Source organism: Pan troglodytes, chromosome 4 (assembly GCF_028858775.2).
Source record: "Pan troglodytes isolate AG18354 chromosome 4, NHGRI_mPanTro3-v2.0_pri, whole genome shotgun sequence".
Taxonomy (NCBI): Eukaryota; Metazoa; Chordata; class Mammalia; order Primates; family Hominidae; genus Pan; species Pan troglodytes.
The window spans coordinates 168,398,456-168,422,661 of NC_072402.2; the positions used below are offsets into that span (position 1 = coordinate 168,398,456).

A 24,206-nucleotide genomic window follows, 5' to 3' on the forward strand; every position below is an offset into this window, starting at 1 on the left:
GGGAGAGCTCAATAAGGTAAAACCACCAGCCCGAGGTCGCACTACCAGTAATTAATGGGTTCAGAACTTAATAATGATAATGATAATGACCATAGCAACGTTTATTCGGTGCTCATAATGAGCCAGACACCACTCTGAATGCCTAATATAAATTATCTAATTTAATTCTCACCAAGAAAAAAAATCCTATTTCATTTGATGTCCCACTTTATCCACAAGGAAACCGACTCAGAAGTGATGGAGACAGGTTTCAGGTCAGCTGGTCCAATCCCAAAGCCCATTCTACACGCGCCCCTACTCTGGCTACCTCCCACTCCAACAGAGGCGTTTTGTCTCCGACACCTCCCCCCTGCTGTTCACACAAAGGGAGGACAACCCTGGGGGTTCTGGTAATCCTGGAAGGCTTCCTGTCAGAGGTGGGCCGGGGGAAACGCGGGCAGGAGAAGGGAAGTCTCGCTCAGGGGAGTGGTGTGCATGGGGCAGAGGCTGGCAGGGACGCTGAAGGCTGATAGCTGGGTTGGCGCGGAAATGGGACGCCGCAGGGTGGGACAGGCGGGAGGGATGGGATGGGCAGGGTGGGATGCCAGACGAAGGAAACGGGCCTGCCCGGCAGGTGGCAGAGAGCCACAGAAGAGCTCCGAGGGGGTGGTGCGTGAGATGGCGCTGCAGGCTGGAAAGGGGCTGCAGGCAGGGTGCCTCCAGAGACCGCAAGAGAACAGCTTGCGAGGGACCGTGGGAACTTCAAGGAACCGCACCGCCCTCCTGGACCACCCGAGAGAACAGGGGAAGTGGGCGAATGAGTAGACCAAAGTACTCATGACAGGGCAGGAGCAAGTGAGAGACCCTGGAGGACCATGGAGAGAACGTGGTAACCGATGGAGAGGGATGAAAACCGAGCCGCGGGTGTGAGTCTAAGGCGCCCCCAGGCCCACCAGCGTGTAAGCGGCAGGTGCTGTTCGCCATCACGCCGCTAGATGGAGCCGGCGCCTCGCCGAATGCGCCTGGATCCGTCGCGTGGATGTCAGGTCCGGGCCAGGGAGCCAAAGCGGCGGCTCCGCGGGGACCCTCCACAGTTCCGGACTCAAGCCCAGCGCCAGCTTCAGGGCGTGCGACCCTGAGCTTGGTTTAACGCTCCGCCACCGCGGTCTTGAAATTCACAATTTGTGACCAAGGGGACCCACTTTTTCATTTTTATTTACATTTTATTTTATATGTTATGCTATGTTGTTATGTATTTTTGAACGGGTCTCGCTCTGTCGCCCAGGCTGGAGTACAGTGGCGCGATCATTGCAGCCTCCACCTCCCAGGCTCAAGCCATCCTCCCACCTCAGCCTCTTGCAAAGCTGGGACTACAGGCGCACCAGCACGCCTGGCTAATTTTTTGTATTTTTTGTACAGACAGGGTTTCCCCATGTTGGCCAAGCTGATCTCAAATTCCTGACCTCAAGTGATCTGCCTGCCTCAGTCTCCCAAAGTGCTGGGATTACAGGTGTGAGCCAGGGCGCCCGGCCCCACCTTTTCATTTTTGCCCTGAACTTGGCAAATTATGGAGCAGGTCCTGCCCAGGGCTTTCAGTTTCCAGCACTTTCTTGCCTTGACTCATTTTCCCTCCCACACCGCAGTGAGGAGAGGTTAGGGTCCCATTTTATAGACCAAGAAACTAAGGCTCAGAGAGGCGAAGAGACCTATTTAAAATCACGCACTGGCCCTTGGTGGAGCAGGGCCAGAAGCCACATTTGTGACCCCAAGTACAGAGCTCTTTCCCACCCACCTAAGAGGCTGTCCCCTGGCAGGCAGGGTCCCGCATAGAAGGCCAAGACCCTCGCCCATGCCCAGCAGGGAGCCTCCTTCAGGCCCACCTGTGCTTAGGGATAGCTTAGGGTGGGCCAGGGCATCTGGGCTCCAGTTGCTCAGAGGCTGGGGCAGGGCTGGGACAGGTGGCAGAGCTGTTCCCAGAGCCTGTTTCTTCTGATGATTGGAAACTCCCTGGCAGCCAGAACGAAGAGGCAGTCCTCGGAGCCCAAGCTGCCAGTCCTGGCTCTGCTTCCTGGACAGCCAGCCACAGACACTGGCGGTCAGAAGGACCTTCCCTCGGGGCAGCTGCCCCACCACGGAGCTCCTGCACGCAGAGCGGGAGGGAGGAAAGGGGCCTGGCCTCCAAGTGAATGAGACAGACCAGAGCTTGAGTCCTGGCTCCCCGCATTCCAGCTGCACGCCCTTAGGCAGGTGGCCCCTCTGAGCCTTGCTTTCATCGGAAGTAAACTCAGGATCACATTCTCGGGACTGCTGCAGGGAGGGTTGCATAGTGAAAGCACCTGGCAAGTTGCAGAGACTTCATAAATATTCCTTCATTTACTCTCGGTTTCAGCCACAAAGGCAGCTGAGTTGTCTGCTCTGGAATCTTCCCCTGGGGGATGAAGCACAGAAGCCTGCTCTGGGGGTCACAGACTCTCCCCTAAGCAGGGTGGGGGCAGAGTGCTCGGTGAGGGGAGGGCTGGAGAGCAAGAGAGCTGTGAGAAATGTGGTCCATCAGGCCAGACCAGCCACCAGAGGGGATGGGAGGGCATGGGGGGGTGGGGAGCCCACTGTGGGTCCGGAGCGACCTGCCAGGTGGCTTTCCACGCTGGTTGGGGCTGCAGACAAGCAGATGCACTGAGGCCAGGCCATGGGGCAGGAGGAAGACAACACAAAGATAATAATACTCGCATTGCCCCATGTGGTTGTACAACCCCAAGCTGGTGCCAAAGCCTTCCCCTCGCCGCATCCTCACCTCCGCACTTTACAAATCAGTGACCCAAGGTCAAGAGAGTGACACAAAGACGTGGACCAGCCTCCTAATTTTGGATTCAGTGATCACCCTGGTATTGCAGAGTCAGGGCCCCAGACCATGGGACAAAGGGGCAGGAAAGGCAGGATGTCCCTCCTCGTTCCTCCGTCTGCCAGCTCCACAGAGCTGGAGGTGGGGACTGGGGTCAGGAATCAGGGACCAGAGAACAAAAGGTTCCCGTCATCCCAGGGCCTGTGCCTTCCTCAGAGTGCAGTTGCTTGGCTGAAACAGGATGAAAGGTTTTCCTGGGGCCCTTGGAGTCTGAGAAGCTGGGCTCCAGCCCCACTGCTGCGATGGACATGCTGTGTGACCTCAAGAACATGAGTCCCCCTCTCTGAACCCCTGTCTCCTCATCTATGAAACAGGGATGATAATCCTTACCTCACAGGATTGGAATGGTGTCAGGATGACATGTGAGTTTCATGGTCGGTCAGACTGACTTCAGACTCCAGCTCTGCCCTTTATTCGCTCTATGATCTTGAGCAAGTCTCCACCTCTCCACGCCTCAGTTTCCTCGTCCGAAAAACAGGGATGTTAAGACCTCCTGTCAGCTGGACACGGTGGCTCATGTCTGTAAGCCCAGCACTTTGGGAGGCCAAGGCGGGGGGATTGCTCGAGTCCAGGAGTTCTAGACCAGCCTGGGCAACTTAGTGAGACCTCAACTCTACAAAAAAAATGAAGAAAATTAGCTGATCACGGTGGTGCGCATCTGCTGATCCAGCTACCTGGGAGGCTGAGGCTGGAGGATTGCTTGAGCCCGGGGGTTCAAGGCTGCAGTGAGCCATGATTTTGCCACTGCATTCTAGCCTGGATGACAGAGTGAGACCGTCTCAAAAAAAAAAAAAAAAAAAAAAAAGACCTCCTGTCTAGGGTGTTCTAGGATGTTGTCGAGATTCAGTAATGTTAATCTCCCCAGGAGAGATGGAGGCTGGAGGTAACCAGGGCTGCATTTCACTACAGAGGCCACCCAGGACCTGGCCTGGCGCCTGCCCCAGCACCCAGGCTTATCCAATGCCCACAGGGCCAACAGTGCAGAGGCATTCCTGCTGTCACCCAGCAGCCTTTCAGGAATGAAAGTTGACAATCAGAATGAGTAGTGACATTAACCAGGCCACATCAACGATGAAAAGACTGTGAATTATTTGAAATCTGGATCTAAGAGACAAAAACCTTTTGTTCCATGATCTCAGAATCTTTCAAAGGCTCACGTATGCCTCCTCACAACAGCAGCCACCAAAACACTTGGACCTCTCTGCCTCAGTTTCCTAATCTGTAAGCCACAGAAATGCTATTCGGACCTCCTTCAAGAGAACCTGCCTGACCACATCTTGAGTAAGGGTTCAGAGTAGGGGTGACGATGTTCCTATGGTCACCCCACTCCACCCCAGGGAGGGGAGCTGGGATGGCTGCTGCAGGGGCCTGGCCACCAAATCTCCCAGGCTGTGCCCAGAAAGGGACTGGCCACCAGGGGGCTTTAGTTCCAGGCCACTCCTGCTGGACACCGAGTCCTCCAACAAGCAACTTGCTTCATGGAGGGTAGTTCCCCGCAGTGCTGTCTGTGGCTCTTTCTACCCAGTCTTTCCTTCTACAGATGCCAGACCCACACCGACCCTCCGCTTTTACCTTCATGGACTTCCTGCCCGATACATCTCGGGGACATCTAACCCCATCTTGGCATCTGCTCTTGAAGGGCCCTGACTGGCACGGGGAGTGATAGCAATGCCTGCGGCACTGAGCTGTTGTCAGGACGCAATGTAACCTGCTCAGAACACGCGGGGAGCACAGCCTAAGTGGAAGAGCTGGGACAGTCACCACCGACCACATCCACTCATGGATTTGTCTGTTGGTAGAGGTTTAGTTGGTGTTTCCTTATATACCTAAAGGAAAGTAGTTTCAGGCCGGGCGCGGTGGCTCATGCCTGTAATCTCAGCACTTTGGGAGGCCAAGGCCGGCGGATCCCTTGAGGCCAGGAGTTCAAGACCAGCCTGGCCAACATGGTGAAACCCCGTCTCTACTAAAAATACAAAAATTAGCTGGATGTGCTGGCAGGCACCTATAATCCCAGCTACTCAGGAGTGTTTCACATGAGAATTACTTGTACCTGGAGGTGGAGGTTGCAGTGAGCCAAGACTGTGCCATTGCACTCCAGACTGGGAGACAGAGCGAGAGTCTGTCTCAAAAAAAAAAAAAAAATGAAAAAAGAAAGAAAAGAAAAGTAGTTTTAGCCAAAGGAGGTATTTCTCTTGCACTGTAAGCCAATTTCAGCCAGGCCACCAAAATTGCCTCCCTCAGAAGCAAATATCTGCAGAAGATCCAAGAAAATTTGCTCGAGGGTTAGCTCCCACCTTTGCTCCAAGAGACACTGGCTCCACTGCTGAATGAATAAATTGTGCAGCTCAGCCTACGTTAGGCTGTATGCTCACATCTCCTCCTCTGAATCTTGGTTCCCCGGCAGATGAGTGCAACTAGGCCCTGGGGTCCTTCCCAGCTGCAGCATTCTAGGATGAGGACGGAGCACTGGCCTCTGTCTGTGGCCTCAGAGGCAGCCAGCTGCCTCTCCTCCCTCCCTCCCCCAGCCACATCTTTTTTTGCCACCCACTCTGTTGTGTCCTGGGTGTGTGAAGGGGCCGCGCTTAGCTGCGTTTTCTTTTGTCTGGAGATGACAGTCCACAGACCAGGAAGGAAGGGAGGGAATGACGGTTTGCAGAGGGAAGGCGAGGGGAGCTATTTCCACCTACTTTGGCCTGGTAATTGATGAACACGTGGGGAGGTTTCCACATTTCAATAAGAGGTTGCTTTCGCCTTCCTCTGCCTTCCTCCAGAAGAAGCGCCCCTGACCCGGTGGAACCAAACACAGAGGCTTTCTTTCCAGTGCCATTCTCTGACATCAGCCCTACTCCAGAGAGCTCCCCAGGGAGGGGTCTGAGTCTCCACCTTCCTCTGAATCCCTCTGCTCCCCAGATTTCATTCCCCACTCACAGGAGCAGCTTGCTCTCGATAACTGCGGTGTCAGCCGCCTAACTCCTCTCTTCATGTCTCGGGGATGAGCTGACTTGGGCTGCCTTCCTGGACTGCCCCATGCTGCACGTCTTCTGGGATTTCCATAGCCGAAGTATCTCCCACTTACCACCTGGGCCAGCTCCCTGTCTTCCAAGCTTCCATTTCTACAGCCTCAGTTACTGGAGGCTTTTGTCTACCCAAGCCTGGGGAACTGCTATTCATGAAAATGGCAGTATTCATTGTTTTTGAAGATGTCTAAGTCCCAGAAAACATAAGAAGGTTTGAGATGGCTTTTAATGTGAAGGAGAGCAGTCTTCATTTTTTTTTCTGGTGAAAGGAACACTTTTTAATGAAAGCTCAAGTTAATGTTAAATGACAAATGTCATAGAGCCAGCCACGAGTCTTTCTAACTTTGTTGTGGCCATAAATGACAGACATGTGCAATCAAGTCCCCAGGTCATCAGAGGGACACATTGCTGGCAGAACCACCCTCAGCAGGTTAATAAGTTGACCTGAAAGCTGCCAGGGCAGTTTGGAACGTTTGCGATGAGGAACTTGTATTTAGTTTTTATAAGTTGTCACATAATCGCTTAGGGCGGCTCTTAAAATATGTCCAAACAAGGAGACAGTGAATAGGTCTGGAATAACAGTCCCCCTTCTGTTTCAGAACTGACAGTTTCAGCCAATAGGGAGAGGTGAACGGTAATGAGGGAAGAATGGGCTTTTTAGACACACCTGGTATTGAACCCTGACTCATGATGTGCTAACTGAGACTGGGCAAGGTGTCTCAGCTCCCTTATCCAGCTTCCTCCTTGGCCATAGAGTCAAAACACATCCTTTGCCCCATCCTTTGAGGGTTCTCACCAAGGGAAGGGAATAAACACAGGGCAAACACCTAGGAGGCTGACACCCAACAGGCATCGAGAAATGTTCATTTTCTTCCTCCCTCCTACCGTCACCCTAGCTCTAGCTCTCATATCTAGGAACTAGAACAGCTGTCTACCCCCTCGCCCAGGCTTTGCCCAGAGCCCAGATGGTTTCTAGGCAGACCCATAGGATTTAAGGTCTTGCTAACAATTAAAAGCCATGAATCTCTTCCCCTCTTCCCTGCTCTGTTCTGAGTCCTGTGTGTCTATAGCTCATCTCATCGTCCCCATAGCCCTGAAGTAGATAGGAAAGATGATCATGTCCACAACTCAGAAAGGGTGAAATTAAGGCAGAGAGGTGAAGACACTTGCCCCATGTCACCAGTGGAGTGAGCTGATGATGGAGCCAGCACTTGAACCCAAACCATCCATCTAGGTCCAAAGCACACTAGTAGCACCATGCTACTACTCTGCCTCCTGAGCCACAGGACAGTAAGGATTAGATGTCCATGCTCAAGCATTGTAAGCAAAAGTAGCTAAGTAGAGAGGGTGAGGAGTCCAACAGGCTCAAGAAGGAGAGCAGATGCCAGCTGTGCTCGCTCAGAAATCGGAAACGCAGCTTGCAGCCTTTAGTGATAGAGCTGTACGCTTGAGGGGCTTCTTCCCAGAGAGAGGTCTGGGAGTCAGAAACACAGAGCTCAGCGTCCCCTGCTGAGTCAAACAGAGGCCAGACCAGGGGACATATCAGAGAAATGGCCCAGGAAAGGCTGGGACAGGCTCAGGACTCCCCCACAGATACTGCACCCTGAGTAAACCTGTTTATTCTTTCAGAATAAGCTGGTGTCGGATGGAAGGGTCAATATTATTCAGTATTATTATTAGTTATTCTGGAATAACTACTTATATTTGTTACGTATTTTCCAGGTATTTCACGTGCATTCTCTCATTTAAGACCCACGGCAACTCAGCAACATATTATCCCCTTTTACAGATGAGAAGGGGCTCATTGAGGCAAAGGGATTTATTTATTCAACTTTACATGGCTGCCTGTGGCAGGGTTGGGTGAACCAGGGCTGCTCTGCCTCTGTGCCTGCTATGCCAAGTGAGAATAGGGTACTCATCCCAGGATCATCTTTGCAGGCATCCAGCTGTTTCCCGTGCCCACCTGCCCCTCATTAGGTTCTGTAAGATCACCGTCCTGACCCCCAGGAGCACACTCACCCATGGGGTCAGGCTGCTATTAGAAATTCCTTCCAGAGATGCCAGGTGAGAGGGAGGCAGGCAGACAGACATCTGTGGGGGTCACATTCACCCCAGACAGTTCATTGCCGGAAGGAAGCCACATGCCTCACGTCGAAGCTCATCTGATTGGAGTCAGGCACAGCCAGATACAGTCATGATTGTGTCCAGAGGCCCACGGGGGCTGGCGGGGCCCTTCACGACAGCTGCTACGGCACAGCCCATCTGGAAGGGCTCTTTTTGTTCAACGCTTTAACCCTCTGAGGACCCTCGGGACCAAGGGATGCCACACCCTGGGTGAGAGAGATACTCAAGGAGGAGGGTCCCTCTACAGAGGATGAGTTAGGACACCCGGGACGGGCCCACATTTTCCTCCCCACTCTGCTTCCCAGGTAGATTGAGGGTAGGAGGAGGCCCACATTCCACAGAGGAGAGACTGTGAGCCTCTTGAGTTTTAAGAATCTGTGAAGGAACACCCCCAAACACCTACCATGCACCCCCAAGCAAGTAAAGGGGCTCCCTGAGTTCCAGCGGCTTGAGTAAAGGCCCAGAAAGTGACCCTGTGAGGCTCATGGAGGAGGGAATGTTGAGGGCCCAGCCTGCACTGGGTGGGCAGCGCCCTGCCCCAACTTCCCGCAGGTTCCCAGGAAATGAACAAAAGGCTCCCTCAGCTCACTCGTTGGCAGATGTCTCTGACCTGAGGCCATTCATGAACTGTCACTCAGGCACTCAGCCCCCCAGACAGCCTGGAGGTGTTGGCAGCACACCAGAGAGACTTTCAGCCAAAGACAGGTCTGGTTTCCCTGAAGAAAAAGAAACCTGAACTGGCTGCCTTCCCAGAGCGTCTGCTTGGGGGACCCACCCAAGTAAACAAAGCTGTTAAATGGGGGCATGTGGGCCAAAGCCCTCTGCACTAGAAGCTCCCGCTGCAGCAGTGCTGCCCTGCCCCAGGCACCACTCTAGCAAGAGAGAGCCTCTCACCACCGTGGGGACTGGCCCTGCTACTGACCAGCCTCTGCTACCCACAGCCTGGACCCTCTCTCCACCTGGAGCCCTTCTCCTTCCTGCCTCCCTCTGATTCATGCCCGGTGGGCAGGAGTCCTACTCCCTCTCCTCTTCCCTGAACACAGTAACAGTGGGTGTGCTCCTGAGGGTGATGTGAGGGCAACAAGACTGACTGACCTTCCTCGTCCACCTAGGGAGCTCATACAGACCCATCACATCCACCCCCTGCCACCTCTGCAACCTTGGACAGGAGGTGAGCTCCTCCGAGCTGCAGCTTCCTCATCTGTAAACTGGGAATAACAGGATCTCTATCAAAGATGATGGTGACTATTCAGAACAGGCAATGCCACAGAGACAGAAACAGATGAATGGTTTCCAGGGCTGCAGCAGGAGGAATGTGGAGTACCTGCTTCATGGGTACAGGGTTTCTGGTTTGGGGTGATGAAAATGTTCTCACACAAGATCATGGTGGTGGTTGCACAACCTCATGAATGGACTTAATGCCACTGAATTGTACACTTTAATATGATTTCAATGGTAAATTTTATGTTATGTGTATTTTGCCACAACAAAAAAAAGTTCCTATGAGATTAAATGAAATGAAGGTTGTAGAAATGATTGCACCACATGGTACATTATAGATCCTCAACAGATTTTAATGTCCTTGCTTCCCTGAGATCATCACATTGAAATGTAGACAACATACCCTGCTCTACCCCACATGCCTCCCCAGGGTGGACTATTTTTCTATTTAGATACTTGCTCCAACATGCTAATAGGATGAATCCATGTTTTTCATAAAGTAAAGCATTTGATTCACCAGTAGGAGAGAGAGTATCCAATGCTGCCACCCCTGTTCCCTCTTCTGGACTTACCTGTTTCACTGGCCTGGTCTAGGGTAATCAACACCAGGATTGAGTCCTACCAGAGGAAGGTAAAAGGCTCTCTGGGTACCCAGGCTAGGGACTTCTCTCAGTATCTGTTTCTCACTGTTTCCAAAACACTGTCATCCTAAAAAGTAAAACTTCTCATTGTTGGGAAGCATTTTTCCAAGAGCCTTTTGTGTTTCTGCACATCTTCTGAGCAGAGACACTGCTTTGGTTACAATCTTTTCAAGAATGTTTGCAAAGCAAATAGCCTCAGAAGATATAGTGTCTCCCTTCAATGTAAAGAGCAGGTAGGCTTACTCTCCATTATGAAATATTTGGGTTCCCTAGGCTTAGGGCTCCTCTCCTATAACGCAACCCACAGCAGGTACAGATGACACCTGGCCCTCTTTGTGCCACCCCATGGGAATAAGGGTTTGGGGAAATGGAACAAAAAATACATTGAACATAGCAAGGCTCAACTAGTATTTATAATCATTATTAATTGCCTTTCTTCCCTACTATGCTTTAAGCTCCTTAAGGGTAACCAGTATGTTTTTATTTATCTTTGTATTTCACAGAATGGATACTGATAAGTATTTGCTGGCTGGCTGGATGGATGGATGGGTGGGTGGATGGGTGGGTGGGTGGATGGATGGATGGATGGATGGATGGATGGATGGATGGATGCATGCATGCATGGAGGAATGGGTGGGTGGATGGATGGGTGGGTGGATGGATAGGTGGATGGGTGAGTGGGTGGGTGGGTGGATGGATGGATGGGTGGATGGGTGGATGGGTGGATGGGTGGATGGATGGATGGATGGATGGATGGATGGATGCATGAGTGGACGGATGGATGGATGGATGGATGGATGGATGGATGGATGGATACATGGAGGAATGGGTGGATGGATGGGTGGGTGGATGGGTGGATGGATGGATGGGTGGATGGATGGATGGGTGGATGGATAGGTGGATGGGTGAGTGGGTGGGTGGGTGGATGGATGGATGGACGGGTGGGTGAATGGATGGATGGATGGATGGATGGATGGATGGATGGATGGATGCATGAGTGGATGGATGGATGGATGGATGGATGGATGGATGGATGGATGGATTGGTGGATGGATGAATGGATGGATGGGTGGATGCATGGATGAGTGGATGGATGGATGAATGGGTGGGTGGATGGAAAGATGGGTGGGTGGATGGATGGATGGATGGATGGATGGATGGACAGGCAGGTGGATAGGTGGATGGATGAGTGGGTAGATGGAATGATGGATGGATGGATGGATGGATGGATGGATGGATGGATGGAGAGATGTTTCTCTTGTGTCATCCTGGCAGTTTTATCTGACACTTCCCCTCTCATTCTTACAGCTTTTCTAGCTCCTGACACCATACCCAGTATTTTAACCACTTACCTTGCCAGCTATTTTCCTGGCTCAAACCATGTGATGTAGAGAATAAGAGTCAAGTACTCTGCATGAGGCCTTGGATTTGGATGTTGGGGAGCATCCTGGATCCTTGCCTAGGTCTGGACATCTCTCCTGTCCTGCCCTCCCAGCTTTGTCCTAGCATCGGCTCCACTCCCAACTTCAGGACCTCATGGTGACGTGCAGTTCTAATATACCCAACAAGATATCAGTCCAGGCTACCAAACCACATGTTGGTCACCCCTGAACCAGCTAAACAAGATGTTTGTTTCTCACATTTGCTCCTGTTAGGCTAAAAGGGGTCATAGTGCTGGGCACATAGCAGGTACTTGGTTAATATTTATTTCATGAATGGATGAATAAGCCTTAAATTCATCGCCTCCTTCTTACATTATTAAAGTCAGCCTCCTGGGCAATAAGACCTAAAAATACAACCAAAAGGAGGGAAACTGGAGATATCGCCCCAGACATTCCTTTTGGTTCGGCATCCACACGGCAAACACAATCTCCAGAACGGTGCGGTGATGGCATTGGATGTGCCAGCCAGTCTTCCCTGTGGTAAGAACCCCCGCCTTTGTGCACAGCTTCCTCACAGATCATATACGATGTATAAGGTGATTACAAAGGTATACCTGCTCTATATGCACTTGCAACTGCAAAACAGCTACTCCCCTTTTCCACAGCCACACAGGAAGTTTGGCCAATTGGCATCTTGCCAAGAAAAGCCTGGCAGTGAATAGCTATTTAATGTAAAGGCTCTGGGGGCTCATTTTTCAGATGGCTGAGAGAACGGAATGTCCAGTAGGCAAACTGAAGTGCCAAATCTGTGGTGCTGGGGTCCCGGATTCATCAGCCATAGGGACACTGGGTATATTTAACTGGGTATGATCCACCAGTGGATGCCTAGTATTCACTGATGTATTTGTTTGCTTGTTTATGATTTGTGTAATTCGATAAGTTCACATAAAGTGGAACGAAACAGGATTGGTTATAAAACACAAAACTGCATATCATATGTTCTCTTGACTAAGTTCAAGAGAGTGCAGAGCTGTTGCCAGGCCAGGCAGAAGGCCTAGGTGTGGCTGCTGTGTTCCAGGACCTGCCCTCCAGCATGCCAAGCCCAGGAACTTGATTTTGCCAGTGCTCTGAGAGTTATCCAGCCTTAGAGAGAACCAGCTCATACAACCCAAGTCACAAGAGGCTCTTATACAAACCACAATTAACTCCACTTGACAAATGTATTCTAAGAATTAGATCACAAGAAGGACAAGAACAGCAACAAGAAGAGGAAAAAGAACAAGAAGTGGGGGAAGGAAGAAGAATAAAAGAAAAAGGAAGGAAGGAGGGAAGGGGAAAAGGAACGAAGGAAGAAAGGAGAGAGAGAAGGAAGGAAGGTAGGTTATGCAACACAGTCAGTGCTGGTAACCCCAAAAACAAATTGAAAAGGGAAGCCATATTATAAAAAGAACATCACTTCTTGAGCTGAAATAAAGAGTAAGGAAAAGGAGGTTGGTGGCGGGTAGAGGGCCTGTCACCCAGACCTGTGCTGAGGTCTCATGAACTACCCTTTCTCCATCAGTGACAACCTTTCCAATGTCCTAAAACATTTCTGGCAGATTCCAGCCTCTCTCCCTTGGAAGGCCCTGGAAAAACACTACCGAATTCTTGTTCTGTAAGTTTCCTATCTCAAGACTCCAAGCTGACCATCCCCACTGGCAAACTCTCCTATTCTCCAGAGACCATGCAATTCTACCGAAGATGTGTCAGCCTTAGTTACAACTTCTTTCCTCCACCAGGACATTACCCAGGCCACCTCGATTAGCGTTTGGGGCATGCCAGAAACTCTTTTGCCATGCTCTTGGGTCATGTCCATAGAAGATTTCTTTCCTTCACTGTGTGTGAATTTTATTCTGTAACTTTTAAAGGGTTACATTAGTTCTAAATGACTGAGGTTGGGAAGGGACGACCCTTCTCTCAGGTATGAGCAAATTATTAATAGTTCAATCAGTAAAGATATGGTTTAAAGAGCAGGGACAAGCCCTGGCTTCAAGCAGGTGTTTTCCATGGTCTAATTACACATTAACCATAATGGTTACCAACACCAAAACAGCCCATTGAAAATCAAAGGTGCTTAATGGCCTGGGCTCCGGTAGAAGTCGGTGGCTGGCTATTGTTTTTCACTTATCTGACCTTTCAGTCCAGTCAAAGAAGGAACTGGCAGCAGGCACATATACACTGCTGGTGACTCATCATCAGAAGTGTTGTTATTTGGATTCCATTTCTCACACTATTCTAGAAATGCAGGCATTTGAATTCCCGAGGCACATGCATATTTTGACCAATTATTTTAACAAGTTCCAAGCAGAGCATCGTAGCAAAAACAAGTGTAAGCAATTGCTCTCTGGGCAGAGAAAATGCATACGGGCCATTTTCCTTATGGTAGGAGTATAGTTGTCACATTAAATACCAGCATGTCCAGTTAAATTTAAGTTTCAGATAAACATCAAATGATACAATATTTAGGACATACTCATACTAGCAAAGCATTCATTGTTTATCTTAAGTTCAAATTTAACTAGAACTCCTGGGTTTTTATTGCTAAATATAGCAGCTCTAGATAGCAGTGAAAGAGAAAATTTTGAATTCATCCTTCCTAGTGAGTTACATGTAAAATACATACCTGCAGAGATGCCACGATGACCTAGCAACAGATTCACCCTGAGGCAGCAGCCGAGAGCCAGAGCAGGGAATCCTGGCTGTGAGGTGTAGAAGTCTTCCTCCCTGTTTTGTAAACTTCTCTGGCATGGAAGAAAGAAGGAGGGCTGCATTATTTAGTATAGTACCCTCTACTGAAACCTCTGTTAAGATGCTCAGAGGAGAAAGGCCACTTTTGGAGTCACAGGGGCTCCCTGAATGGAACAGGCAGCAATGAAAGAAGGGAGGTGTTTTCTCCACTCCTCTCACTGTCCTGTTATCTCTTCCCAGGATATGAAGGCCAATCTTGCAGAAACTGGGAAAACATTGCTGGCAAATCAATAACCTCTGGTCTGGGGATCAACATAATTCAAGAAGAAGAAGAGAGTGTGTGTGTTTTCCTCCATAAGTTTCCTAAGCAATTGTATCAGTCTATCCCCACTTATAGGTACTTTGCAGTGGTGTCCTTTCATAATCAGAGAGTCACAGCCCCACGTGTGCCTTCGGGAGTTCTAACGCTGCTGTTGGCCACAAGTGGGACCCAGGGAAATTCGTGTACATTTTCAGGATCTCAATTTTCCCATCTTTAAAATAAAAGAAGGTCCTTGATCATTAGAAAAGGGGGAAAGGAGGAGGATTATTAGTCTCAGAACTCAATGGAAAAATAAAACTTAATGAAAAGATGGTATAAGAACCTTTCTGCTCTAAACTTCCATGAGTTTATGTCCACGTTTATATATTGGCTGGAGCATGATCTACTGTTAATGATTATGTGCCACCCTTAATGGGACAAGATGTACTTTCGGCACTGCTCTTCCAACCAGCTGTAGGGACTGAAGTTTGTTGAGCCGTCCATACTTTATCTATTTTTTTTTTTTTTTGAGGTGGAGTCTCACTCTGTCACCAGGCTGCAGTGCAGTGGCATGATCTCAGCTCACTGCAACCTCCGTCTCCCAGGTTCAAGAGATTCTCCTGGCATTACAGGTGCACGCCACCACACCTGGCTAATTTTTGTATTTTTAGTAGAGACAGGGTTTCACCATGTTGGCCAGGATGGTCTCGATCTCCTGACCTCGTAATCTGCCCGCCTCAGCCTTCCAAAGTGCTGGGATTACAGACGTGAGCCACTGCACCCGGACATACACTTTCTTACTGGCCTGCAGAGTTGATTAGCAAGGTGGGCAGCACAGTTGGTCTGCAGCCTCATCATAAAGGTTTCTCCACCTAAATCTCACTGCGTCTCCAGGCACTGACCACATGACCTCCCCACTGGAACTCTTCTCTAGCAGATGAGCCCTGTTCCCATGCTATATTTGCCAAGTGAGCAGCTCCCCAGTTAAATCCTCTATTGGCTCTCCATTGTCTATGTGAAAAAGTCCAAACTTGTTGGCTTTTCCTAATGGGTCACAGGCCCACTGTTGACACTCCTCTTTCTGTCACCTACTGTGATGTCTTCCTAAGACTCCTTCTCCCCCTCACAATCTCTGGCCTTTGCACAGACTGTTCCCTCCACTGAGAAGGGCCCTGCTGCTCAACATCAAGAACCCAGGTGTTGCCTCCCTGCTGAGTCTGCTCAGAGTCCCAGGTAGTCACGCCCTCCCGCCTCTTTTCTGCCACCTCCTCAGGCCCCTTTCTCTATAATGGCACTTCCTGCCTTACATCGTGGGTTGCTTGTTTACAACTTTCTCTCCTCCAGTTGTCTGTGAACCCCTCCCTCCAGGGGAGTCTTATATACCATGTCTTATACCTCTTTGAGTCCCCAGGACCTACCACAAGGCTTAGCCCAGAGCAGGTGCTAGCAAATGTTGACTGAATTAATGAGTGAAGAAGCCACATATAATTCAAATATTATTTCCCCAGCCTGTAAATTATGGTTGAACAAGGCAGTTCATAATCTCTGAAGATTCTACACACACCACGATCTCACGAAGGGCCAACTCGCTGTGGAGTGCAAGTGCAGGACAATGTCAACACGATCTCAGGAGGCAAGTAACGGGCAGGGCCTCTGCTTCATTCTGATCTCAGTTCCTGAGTCCCACCTGCGAAGACCTGGCTCCAGGTCTTTCTGTCAGGGCCCATGGTGCTGGGGTCACCCTGGTGGAGGCTGGGGAGAGCAGCTAGAGCTCAGCCTGAGCCTCTAGGTGGGAATTGCTGCTGAGCAAAACCAGAGATGGGAGGGAGCTGGCACTCTGTGTTCAGGTGGCGGTCCCTGCCCTGTGGCCATTTGCCAGCTCCCAGATCTATCATGTTCCCACAAATCAGAGATATTTTCTCATGAGTCGTTGTCTGGTAAAACGAGTTAATTGCCTTGCCTGACAGCTGGTCTGGCAGGGGCCCCTGTGGGGTTGGGAGACATGACCCAAATGGTCATATGGGGCAGGAGCCAGCTGAGGTGGAGGGAGATTTACTGCAGATGGCACTGTCGGTGACGTCAGGGACAACAGCCCAGAGAACCACACTCAACAGGGGTCGATTTACACTCCTGAGAGTCAGACAACCTCCAACTTCACACACGTGCACACGCGCGCACACACACACACACCAGCAGAGCAACCCTCTCCCTCACAAGGGCTTTGGGGCTCTGGCTTCAGGGACCCTTCAGAGGTTTGTCACTAGTTCCCATCTGCCCTTCCTTGGTGGTCCCTTCAGGATAAATGGCCCTGACGGCTTCACCTCCTGGCCCATCTTCTTGGGCTCAGGGACTCTTTGCAGGGAAGGTAACCACAGACAAACACGAGGCAGAGCCTACCTACAGAGACCCCTACCACTCCCCAGGCTCAACATAACCTTCTCCAGGCATCGCCCTCTCCCACCTCTTGACCTGTCTAATTTGTATCTAATGACAAAGATTATTTGCTTGATCAAACCTTCACCAGGCTCCTGGACCTTCTCCTAGGTCCATCTGTGCATTTTTTTGTAAAGCCCAGTTTTAGCAAGAACCCCCACCCCACCCCACCCTTGATATCTGAACACCCTTGATATCTGCTCAGCTTCTGCACCCTCTGCCCTCCCCTAGGTGAGGTCTGATCGCCCTGGTCTGCCTTCAGCAAAAATCTTTTAGGTGGGTTTAGCCAGAATCCTCTCACTCCTGATAGTTCCTCTTAGTCATTTTCTATCCACTGACCCCACCCTGCTCCCTGGCCGTAAACTCTTACTTTCCCACGATGTATTCAGAGCTGAGCCCAATCTCTCTCCCCCACTGCAAAACCCCATTGCTGTAGTTCCTCTACCAAAGAAAGTCTTCCTTACTGTGCTCTATTAAGTGTCATCAATTAATTTTTTTTTTTTTTTTTTTACACTGAGACCCTTCTGCCTGGTACAGATGGAGCCTGGTCATTGGCAATGCTCCTGAGTGCGCCTGCACCTTCAGCTCCCTCATCTCACTTCCTCATGGGGCCATCCCAGACTCCCTCTGGATCTTTCTCCACACTCTTCTGAGGTGTGCAGTAGAGAAAGAGCAGGGGCCTCAACAAGGACCAGGGGTCCTCGGGTCAGATTTCACCTCGGCCAGCAGTGTGAACGTGGGCAATTTATTTGAACTTTGGGACCACTGACTCACCTTACGTGGGGCTAATATGACCTAGTAGTGAGGCAGCCGGAGCACCTGAGCCGCAACCAGCATGAATTCCTTTTCATTTCCTCTAAGCAAGTCACCTGGCTGCTTTTTGTCTTTCTAATTTCCTGACCCAGGGTCTGTGGGAGATGAGTATGGGTGGAATGGGAGGAGGTTTCTTATGCACAAGCCATTTACAGCTATTGAACATCTATCAACAGAGGCATCCCATATTAAAACAATCTGCCCTAGGAAGCAGAGAGGTACCAGGTGTGGTCTCCAGCTTCCATTTTTCATAACTCTCTCCTCCCCACTTCCTCTCCCTCTCCCCTTTCTCATTCATCCACACCCAGAGGGTATGAGATACCAAACATTACTCAAGAAGGGGAAGGACAAATTCAAAATGACTCTGTCCATTCAACATCTACCGAGCCCGTGCCCGGCGCTGGGCTTGACTCTGGTGGTGCAGAGATCATATGAGGGTCCCAAATTTCCTCCCTAATTTCCTGTCTGGTGGCTTTGTATATAGGTGGGATGTATGTGGAGGGGGTGGGGGAACAGGTACAGACATGCAGGTACATAAACTATTACAATATTACGTGGTAAATGTGGTAGTAGAGATGGATCCACAGGCACAAAGGAGGGAGGGGGACAGAAGGGCAAGGTCGGTTTCATGCGCATCCGTGTGAAGAGACCACCAAACAGGCTTTGTGTGAGCAACATGGCTGTTTATTTCACCTGGGTGCAGGCGGGCTGAGTCTGAAAAGAGAGTCAGCGAAGGGAGATAGGGGTGGGGCTGTTTTATAGGATTTGCATAGGTAAAGGAAAATTACAGTCAAAGGGGGTTGTTCTCTGGTGGGCAGAGTGGGGGTCACAAGGTGCTCAGTAGGGGAGCTTTTGAGCCAGGATGAGCCAGGAGAAGGAATTTCACAAGACAATGTCATCAGTTAAGGCAGGAACAGGCCATTTTCACTTCTTTTGTGGTGGAATGTCATCAGTTAAGGCAGGAACAGGCCATTTTCACTTCTTTTGTGGTGGAATGTCATCAGTTAAGGCAGGAACCGGCCATCTGGATGTGTACGTGCAGGTCACAGGGGATATGATGGCTTAGCTTGGGCTCAGAGGCCTGACATTCCTGTCTTCTTATATTAATAAGAAAAATAAAATGAAATAGTGGTAAAGTGTTGGGACGGCAAAAATTTTGGGGGATGGTATGGAGAGATAATGGGCGATGTTTCTCAGGGCTGCTTCGAGCGGGATTAGGGGTGGCGTGGGAACCTAGAGTGGGAGAGATTAAGCTGAAGGAAGATTTTGTGGTAAGGGGTGATATTGTGGGGTTGTTAGAAGAAACATTTGTCATTTAGAATTATTGGTGATGGCCTGGATACAGTTTTGTATGAATTGAAGAACTAAACGGAGTAAGAGAAGGAGAAAAACAGGTATTAAAGGACTGAGAATTGGGAGGACCTAGGACATCTAATTAGAGAGTGCCTAAGGAGGTTCAGCATAGCCTTGCCAGCAAAGATTATTTATTTACTTTAAGAGTTAAGAGTGGCAGTTTGGGGATAGTACCAGGAGATATCAGCTGTGATGGCTTGGAGAAACAGTGTAAACTGGCAGTGTAAACAAGAGCAGGGCATGTATGAGTAGTTGAGAACGGTGAATAGGAGTATGACTAGACAGAAGATAGTAGGGATGACAAGTTTTTGGGGGCACAGTCTAAGTTGTCTGGTGTCTGGAATGAGACTGGGGCCTAATAAAAAGGAGTGTCTATACAGGAGCTTAAATGGGCTGTATCTTGTTGCATTCTGAGGACAGGCCTGAATTCTGAGAAGCGAAAGTGGAAAAAGTATTGTCCAGTCCTTTTTAAGTTGGTGGCTGAGCTTGGTGAGGTGTGTTTTTAATAGACCATTAGTCTGTCACTGAATACTAAGAGCCTGAAAAAATGCTTGGCTGATTCGACTAACAAAGGCTGGTCTGTTATCAGACTGTATAGAGGTGGGAAGGCTAAACTGAGGAATTATGTCTGACAGAAGGGAATGACAAGGCTAAACTGAAGAATTATGTCTGACAGAAGGGAAGAAATGACTGCAGTGGCCTTCTCAGACCCTGTAGGAAAGGACTCTACTTATCCGATGAAAATGTCTACCTAGACTAAGAGGTATTTTAGTTATCTTACTCGGGGCATGTTGAGTAAAGCTAATTTGCCAGTCCTGGGTTGGGGCAAATCCTTGAGCTTGATGTGTAGGGAAGGGAGGGGGCCTGAATAATCCATGAGGAGTAGTAGAATAGCAGATGGAACACTGAGAAGTTATTTCTTTGAGGATAGATTTCCACAATGGAAAGGAAATGAGAGGTTCTAAGAGGCGGGCTAGTGGCTTGTACTATAGCATAGCCTGCCTTTGCTGGTGTGTGGCGATTAGGCCTGGTGGAACTGCCATCAATAAACTAAGTGTGATCAGGGTGAGAAACAGGGAAGAAGGAAATGTGGGGAAATGGGGTGAACGTCAGGTGGATCAGAGAGATACGGTCATGAGGGTCAAGTGTGGTATCTGGAATAATGTGGGAGGCCAGATTGAAGTCCGGGGCAGGAACAATGGTAATTGTGGAGACTTAACAAAGAGTGAGTACAGCTGAAGGAGCCGGGGAGCAGAAAGTATATGCGTCACGTGGGAGGAAGAAAATAGATTTTGGAAATTATGAGAGCTGTAGAGAGCGAGTTGAGCATAGTTTGTGATTTTTAGGGCCTCTAAAAGTATTAAAGCAGCGGCAGCCACTGCACACAGACATGAGGGCTAGGCTAAAACAGAAAGGTCAAGTTGTTTGGACAGAAAGGCTACAGGGTGTGGTCCTGGCTCTTGTGTAAGAATTCTGACCACACTAACCATGCCTAGGAAGGAAAGGAGTTGTTTTGTAAGGGATTGAGGTTTGGGAGATTAATCAGACATGATCAGCAGGGAGAACACATGTGTTTTTATGAGAATTATGCTGAGATAGGTAACAGATGAGGATAAAATTTGGGCTTGACTGAAGTAATGGGGGCTGTCTGTGAAGACTTGCGGCAGTACAGCCCAGGTAATTTCCTGAGCCTAATGGGTGTCAGGGTCAGTCTAAGTGAAAGAAAGCAAAGAGACGCTGGGACGAGGGTTGCAGGGGAATAGTGAAAAAAGCATCTTTAAGATCGAGAACGGTATAGTGAGTTGTGAAGGAAAGTATTGAGGACAAAAGAGTGTACGGGTTGGGCACCACAGGCTGGATAGGCAAAACAATTTGGTTGATAAGGCACAGATCCTGAACTAATCTATAAGACTTGTCCAGTTTTTGGACAGGTAAAATAGGGGAATTGTAAGGAGAGTTTATAGGTTTTAGAAGCCCATGCTGTAGCAGGCGAGTGATAACAGGCTTTAATCCTTTTGAAGCATGCTGTGGGATGGGATATTGGCATTGAGCGGGGTAAGGGTGATTAGGTTTTAATGGGATGGTAACGGGCATGTGATCGGTTGCCAGGGAAGGAGTAGAGATATCCCATACTTGTGGGTTAAGGTGGGGGAATACGAGAGGAAGACGCGAAGGGGGCTTTGGGTTGGGGAGAAGGGCGGCAATGAGATGCGGCTGCAGTCCAGGAATAGTCAGGGAAGCAGATAATTTGGTTAAAATATCTCGGCCTAATAAGGGAACTGGGCAGGTGGGGATAACTAAAAAAGAGTGCATAAAAGAGTGTTGTCCAAGTTGGCACCAGAGTGGGGGAGTTTTCAGGGGTTTAGAAGCCTGGCCGTCAATACCCACAACAGTTATGGAGGCAAGGGAAACAGGCCCTTGAAAAGAAGGTAATGTGGAGTGGGTAGCCTCCGTATTGACTAAGGGGATGGACTTACCTTCCACTGTGAGAGTTACCCGAAGCTCGGCGTCCATGATGGTCTACGGAGCTTCCGAGGCGATCGGGCAGCATCAGTCTTCAGCTGCTAAGCCGAGAAGGAGTCAGTCAGAGAGCCTTGGGCCAGAGTTCCAGGGGCTCTGGGAGTGGCTGCCAGGTGAGTTGAACAGTCCGATTTCCAGTGGGGTCCCGCACAGATGGGACATGGCTTAGGAGGAATCCTGGGCTGCGGGCATTCCTTGTCCTGGTGGTCAGATTTCCGGCACGTGTAGCAAGCTCCTGTGGGAGGAGGTTCTGGAGGAACGCCTGGCCGCTGCGGTTCAGGCGTTTGGAAGTTCTTGTGTGCTGGAGATGTGGCTGGGGTTTGTCTCACAGGGGAGGCAAAGAGTTGCAACTTTTTTCTATTATTGTACACCTTGAAGGTGAGGTTAATTAAATCCTGTTGTGGGGTTTGAGGGCCGGAATTTAATTTTTGGAGTTTTATTTAATGTTGGGAGCAGATTGGGTAATAAAATGTATTTTGAGAATAAGACGGCCTTTTGACCTTTTAGGGTCTAGGGCTGTAAAGTGTCTCAGGGTTGCTGCCAAACAAGTCATGAACTGGGCTGGATTTTTATATTTGATGAAAAAGAGCCTAAACACTATCTGATTTGGGATAAAGAAAAAGGAGCATTAACCTTGATTATGCCTTTAGCTCCAGCCACCTTTTTAAGAGTAAATTGTTGGGCAGGTGGGGGAGGGCTAGTCACGGAATGAAGCTGTAAGCCGGACCAGGTGTGAGGAAGGAGGTGATAAAAGGATTATAGGGTGGAGGAGCAGAGGCTGAGGAAGAATTGGGACCTAGCTCAGCCTGGCGAGGAGGGGAGAGGTCAGATGGGTCTGTAGAAAAGGAAGGTTAGAAAGACTCAGTGACGCTTGGGGTTGGGACTGAGGGGACAGGTGGGGAGGGAAAGAAGGAAGATTTGGGACGAGTTGCACTGGGCACAGAGACTAGGGAGGGACTGATATGTGAAAGAATGCTTGGACATCAGGCACCTCAGACCGTTTGCCCATTTTACGACAAGAATTATTAGATCTTGCAGGATGGAAAAATTGAAAGTGCCATTTTCTGGCTATTGGAACTACTGTCGAGTTTGTATTGGGGTCAAGCAGCATTGCAGAAGAAAATAAGGCATTTAGGTTTTAGGTCAGGTGTGAGTTGAAGAGGTTTTAAGTTTTTGAGAACACAGGCCAAGGGAGAAGGAGGAATGGAGGGTGGAAGGTTGCCCATAGTGAAGGAAGCAAGCCTAGAGAAAAGAGAGAGTAGAGACACGGAGGGAAGGGGTTCGGGGGGTCTTACCTTCCAGAAAAGTGGGAAAGAGGTTGGGGCATGGATATAAGGGGTTGGGGCACAGAGATAAGAGGTCAGGGCATGGAAATAAGGGATTGGGGTGCAGAGATAAGAGGTCGGGGCATGGAAATAAGGGATGGGGTACAGAGATAAGATGTTGGGGCATGGAAATAAGGGATCGGGGCACAGAGATAAGAGGTTGGGGTGCAGAAATAAGGGATTGGGGTGCAGAGATATGAGGTTGGGGTACTTGCCCCTCTAGAAAAGCGGGACTTGCCACTAAGAGTGAAGGAGAAGGGGTTGGGGGTTTCTTGCCCCCCCAGAAAGGTGGAGAAGGGGTAGAGACAAGGAGAGAAGGGGTTGGGGTACTTTCCCCTTCCCCAGAAAAGCGGGACTTGCTGCTAAGGGTGAAGGACCAAGGCAGGCATCCCTGCGTGGTCTGACACCTCTGAAACATGGGTGAATAATCAGAGAGATGTCCCTGCAATGATCAAACAACAAGGGAAGGCTGCCTTCCCTAGTCTGTGACTGGCGCTGGAGTTTTGGGTCCATGGATAAAACATGTCTCCTTTGTCTCTACCAGAAAATGAAAGGAATTGAAATTAAGAGAAGGGAGAGATTGAAGAGTGGAAAGCAGAAAGTGGTTGAGGGACAGTGAGAGAGGTTGGAGAAGAGAGTAAGAAGAGGCCACTTACCCGATTTAAAATCGGTGAGCTGTTCCTTGGGCTGGTGGGTCTGAGGACCTGAGGTCGTAGGTGGATCTTTTTCACGGAGCAAAGAGCAGGAGGACAGGGGATTGATCTCCCAAGGGAGGTCCCCCGATCCGAGTCACGGCACCAAATTTCATGCATGTCCGTGTGAAGAGACCACCAAACAGTCTTTGTGTGAGCAACATGGCTGTTTATTTCACCTGGGTGCAGGCGGGCTGAGTCTGAAAAGAGTCAGCGAAGGGAGATAGGGGTGGGGCCCTTTTATAGGATTTGGGTAGGTAATGGAAAATTACAGTCAAAGGGGGGTTGTTCTCTGGCGGGTAGAGTGGGGGTCACAAGGTGCTCAGTAGGGGAGCTTTTGAGCTAGGATGAGCCAGGAGAAGGAATTTCACAAGACAATGTCATCAGTTAAGGCAGGAATAGGCCATTTTCACTTCTTTTGTGGTGGAATGTCATCAGTTAAGGCAGGAACCGGCCATCTGGATGTGTACGTGCAGGCCACAGGGGATATGATGGCTTAGCTTGGGCTCAGAGGCCTGACAGTCGGGGCCTCCCCCTAGCTCACAGAAGAGGAGCTAGGGCTTAAGGGTGAGCAGCAAGTCAGCAGGTGGTTAAGGTTGAGCAGAGGAACCCAAGGGTGTGCCTCGGCTGAAATGCTTTCTTGGATGAGGGCTTTAGCGTCAGGATTCAGGGGTAGTAACAAGGGCAGACTGCAAGAGAGCATTGTTGGGGGTGCAGGCACACTGAACCCAGCACAAGGAGGCCTTGAACCCTGACCCAGAACCACCCCTTACTTAGAG

At 49.7% G+C, this 24,206-nt stretch overlaps 1 protein-coding gene across 9 annotated transcripts; it reads right to left on the minus strand.

Moving 5' to 3' along the window:
* Window positions 1–1,241: 1,241 nt before the first annotated feature.
* Window positions 1,242–23,645, minus strand: LOC134810129 (embryonic stem cell-related gene protein-like). Of its 9 annotated transcripts, none has more exons than XR_010157409.1 (5): window positions 23,392–23,645; window positions 21,368–21,645; window positions 13,926–14,043; window positions 3,209–3,491; window positions 1,242–2,315 (listed from the first exon to the last, which is right to left on the minus strand). XR_010157409.1 is itself a non-coding variant. In XM_063811664.1 (3 exons), the coding sequence occupies exons 1-3, from the start codon at window positions 23,545–23,547 to the stop codon at window positions 3,475–3,477; spliced, it is 291 nt and encodes a 96-aa protein (XP_063667734.1). In that variant the 5' UTR covers window positions 23,548–23,645; the 3' UTR covers window positions 3,229–3,474. The 9 variants fall into 9 exon arrangements, 1 of the variants encoding a protein (XP_063667734.1); XR_010157408.1 differs by having other exon boundaries at window positions 1,242–2,407; XM_063811664.1 differs by lacking the exons at window positions 1,242–2,315; window positions 21,368–21,645 and having other exon boundaries at window positions 3,229–3,491.
* Between the last annotated feature and the right edge of the window lie 561 nt (window positions 23,646–24,206).

Coding starts and splice junctions, on each gene's coding strand:
- LOC134810129 (XM_063811664.1), bottom strand. CDS start 23,547: ATGCATGAAATTTGGTGCCGTGACTCGGATCGGGGGACCTCCCTTGGG. Junction 14,044..23,391: donor GCTCACCGATTTTAAATCGG/GTAAGTGGCCTC, acceptor CTTCCATGCCAG/AGAAGTTTACAAAACAGGGA.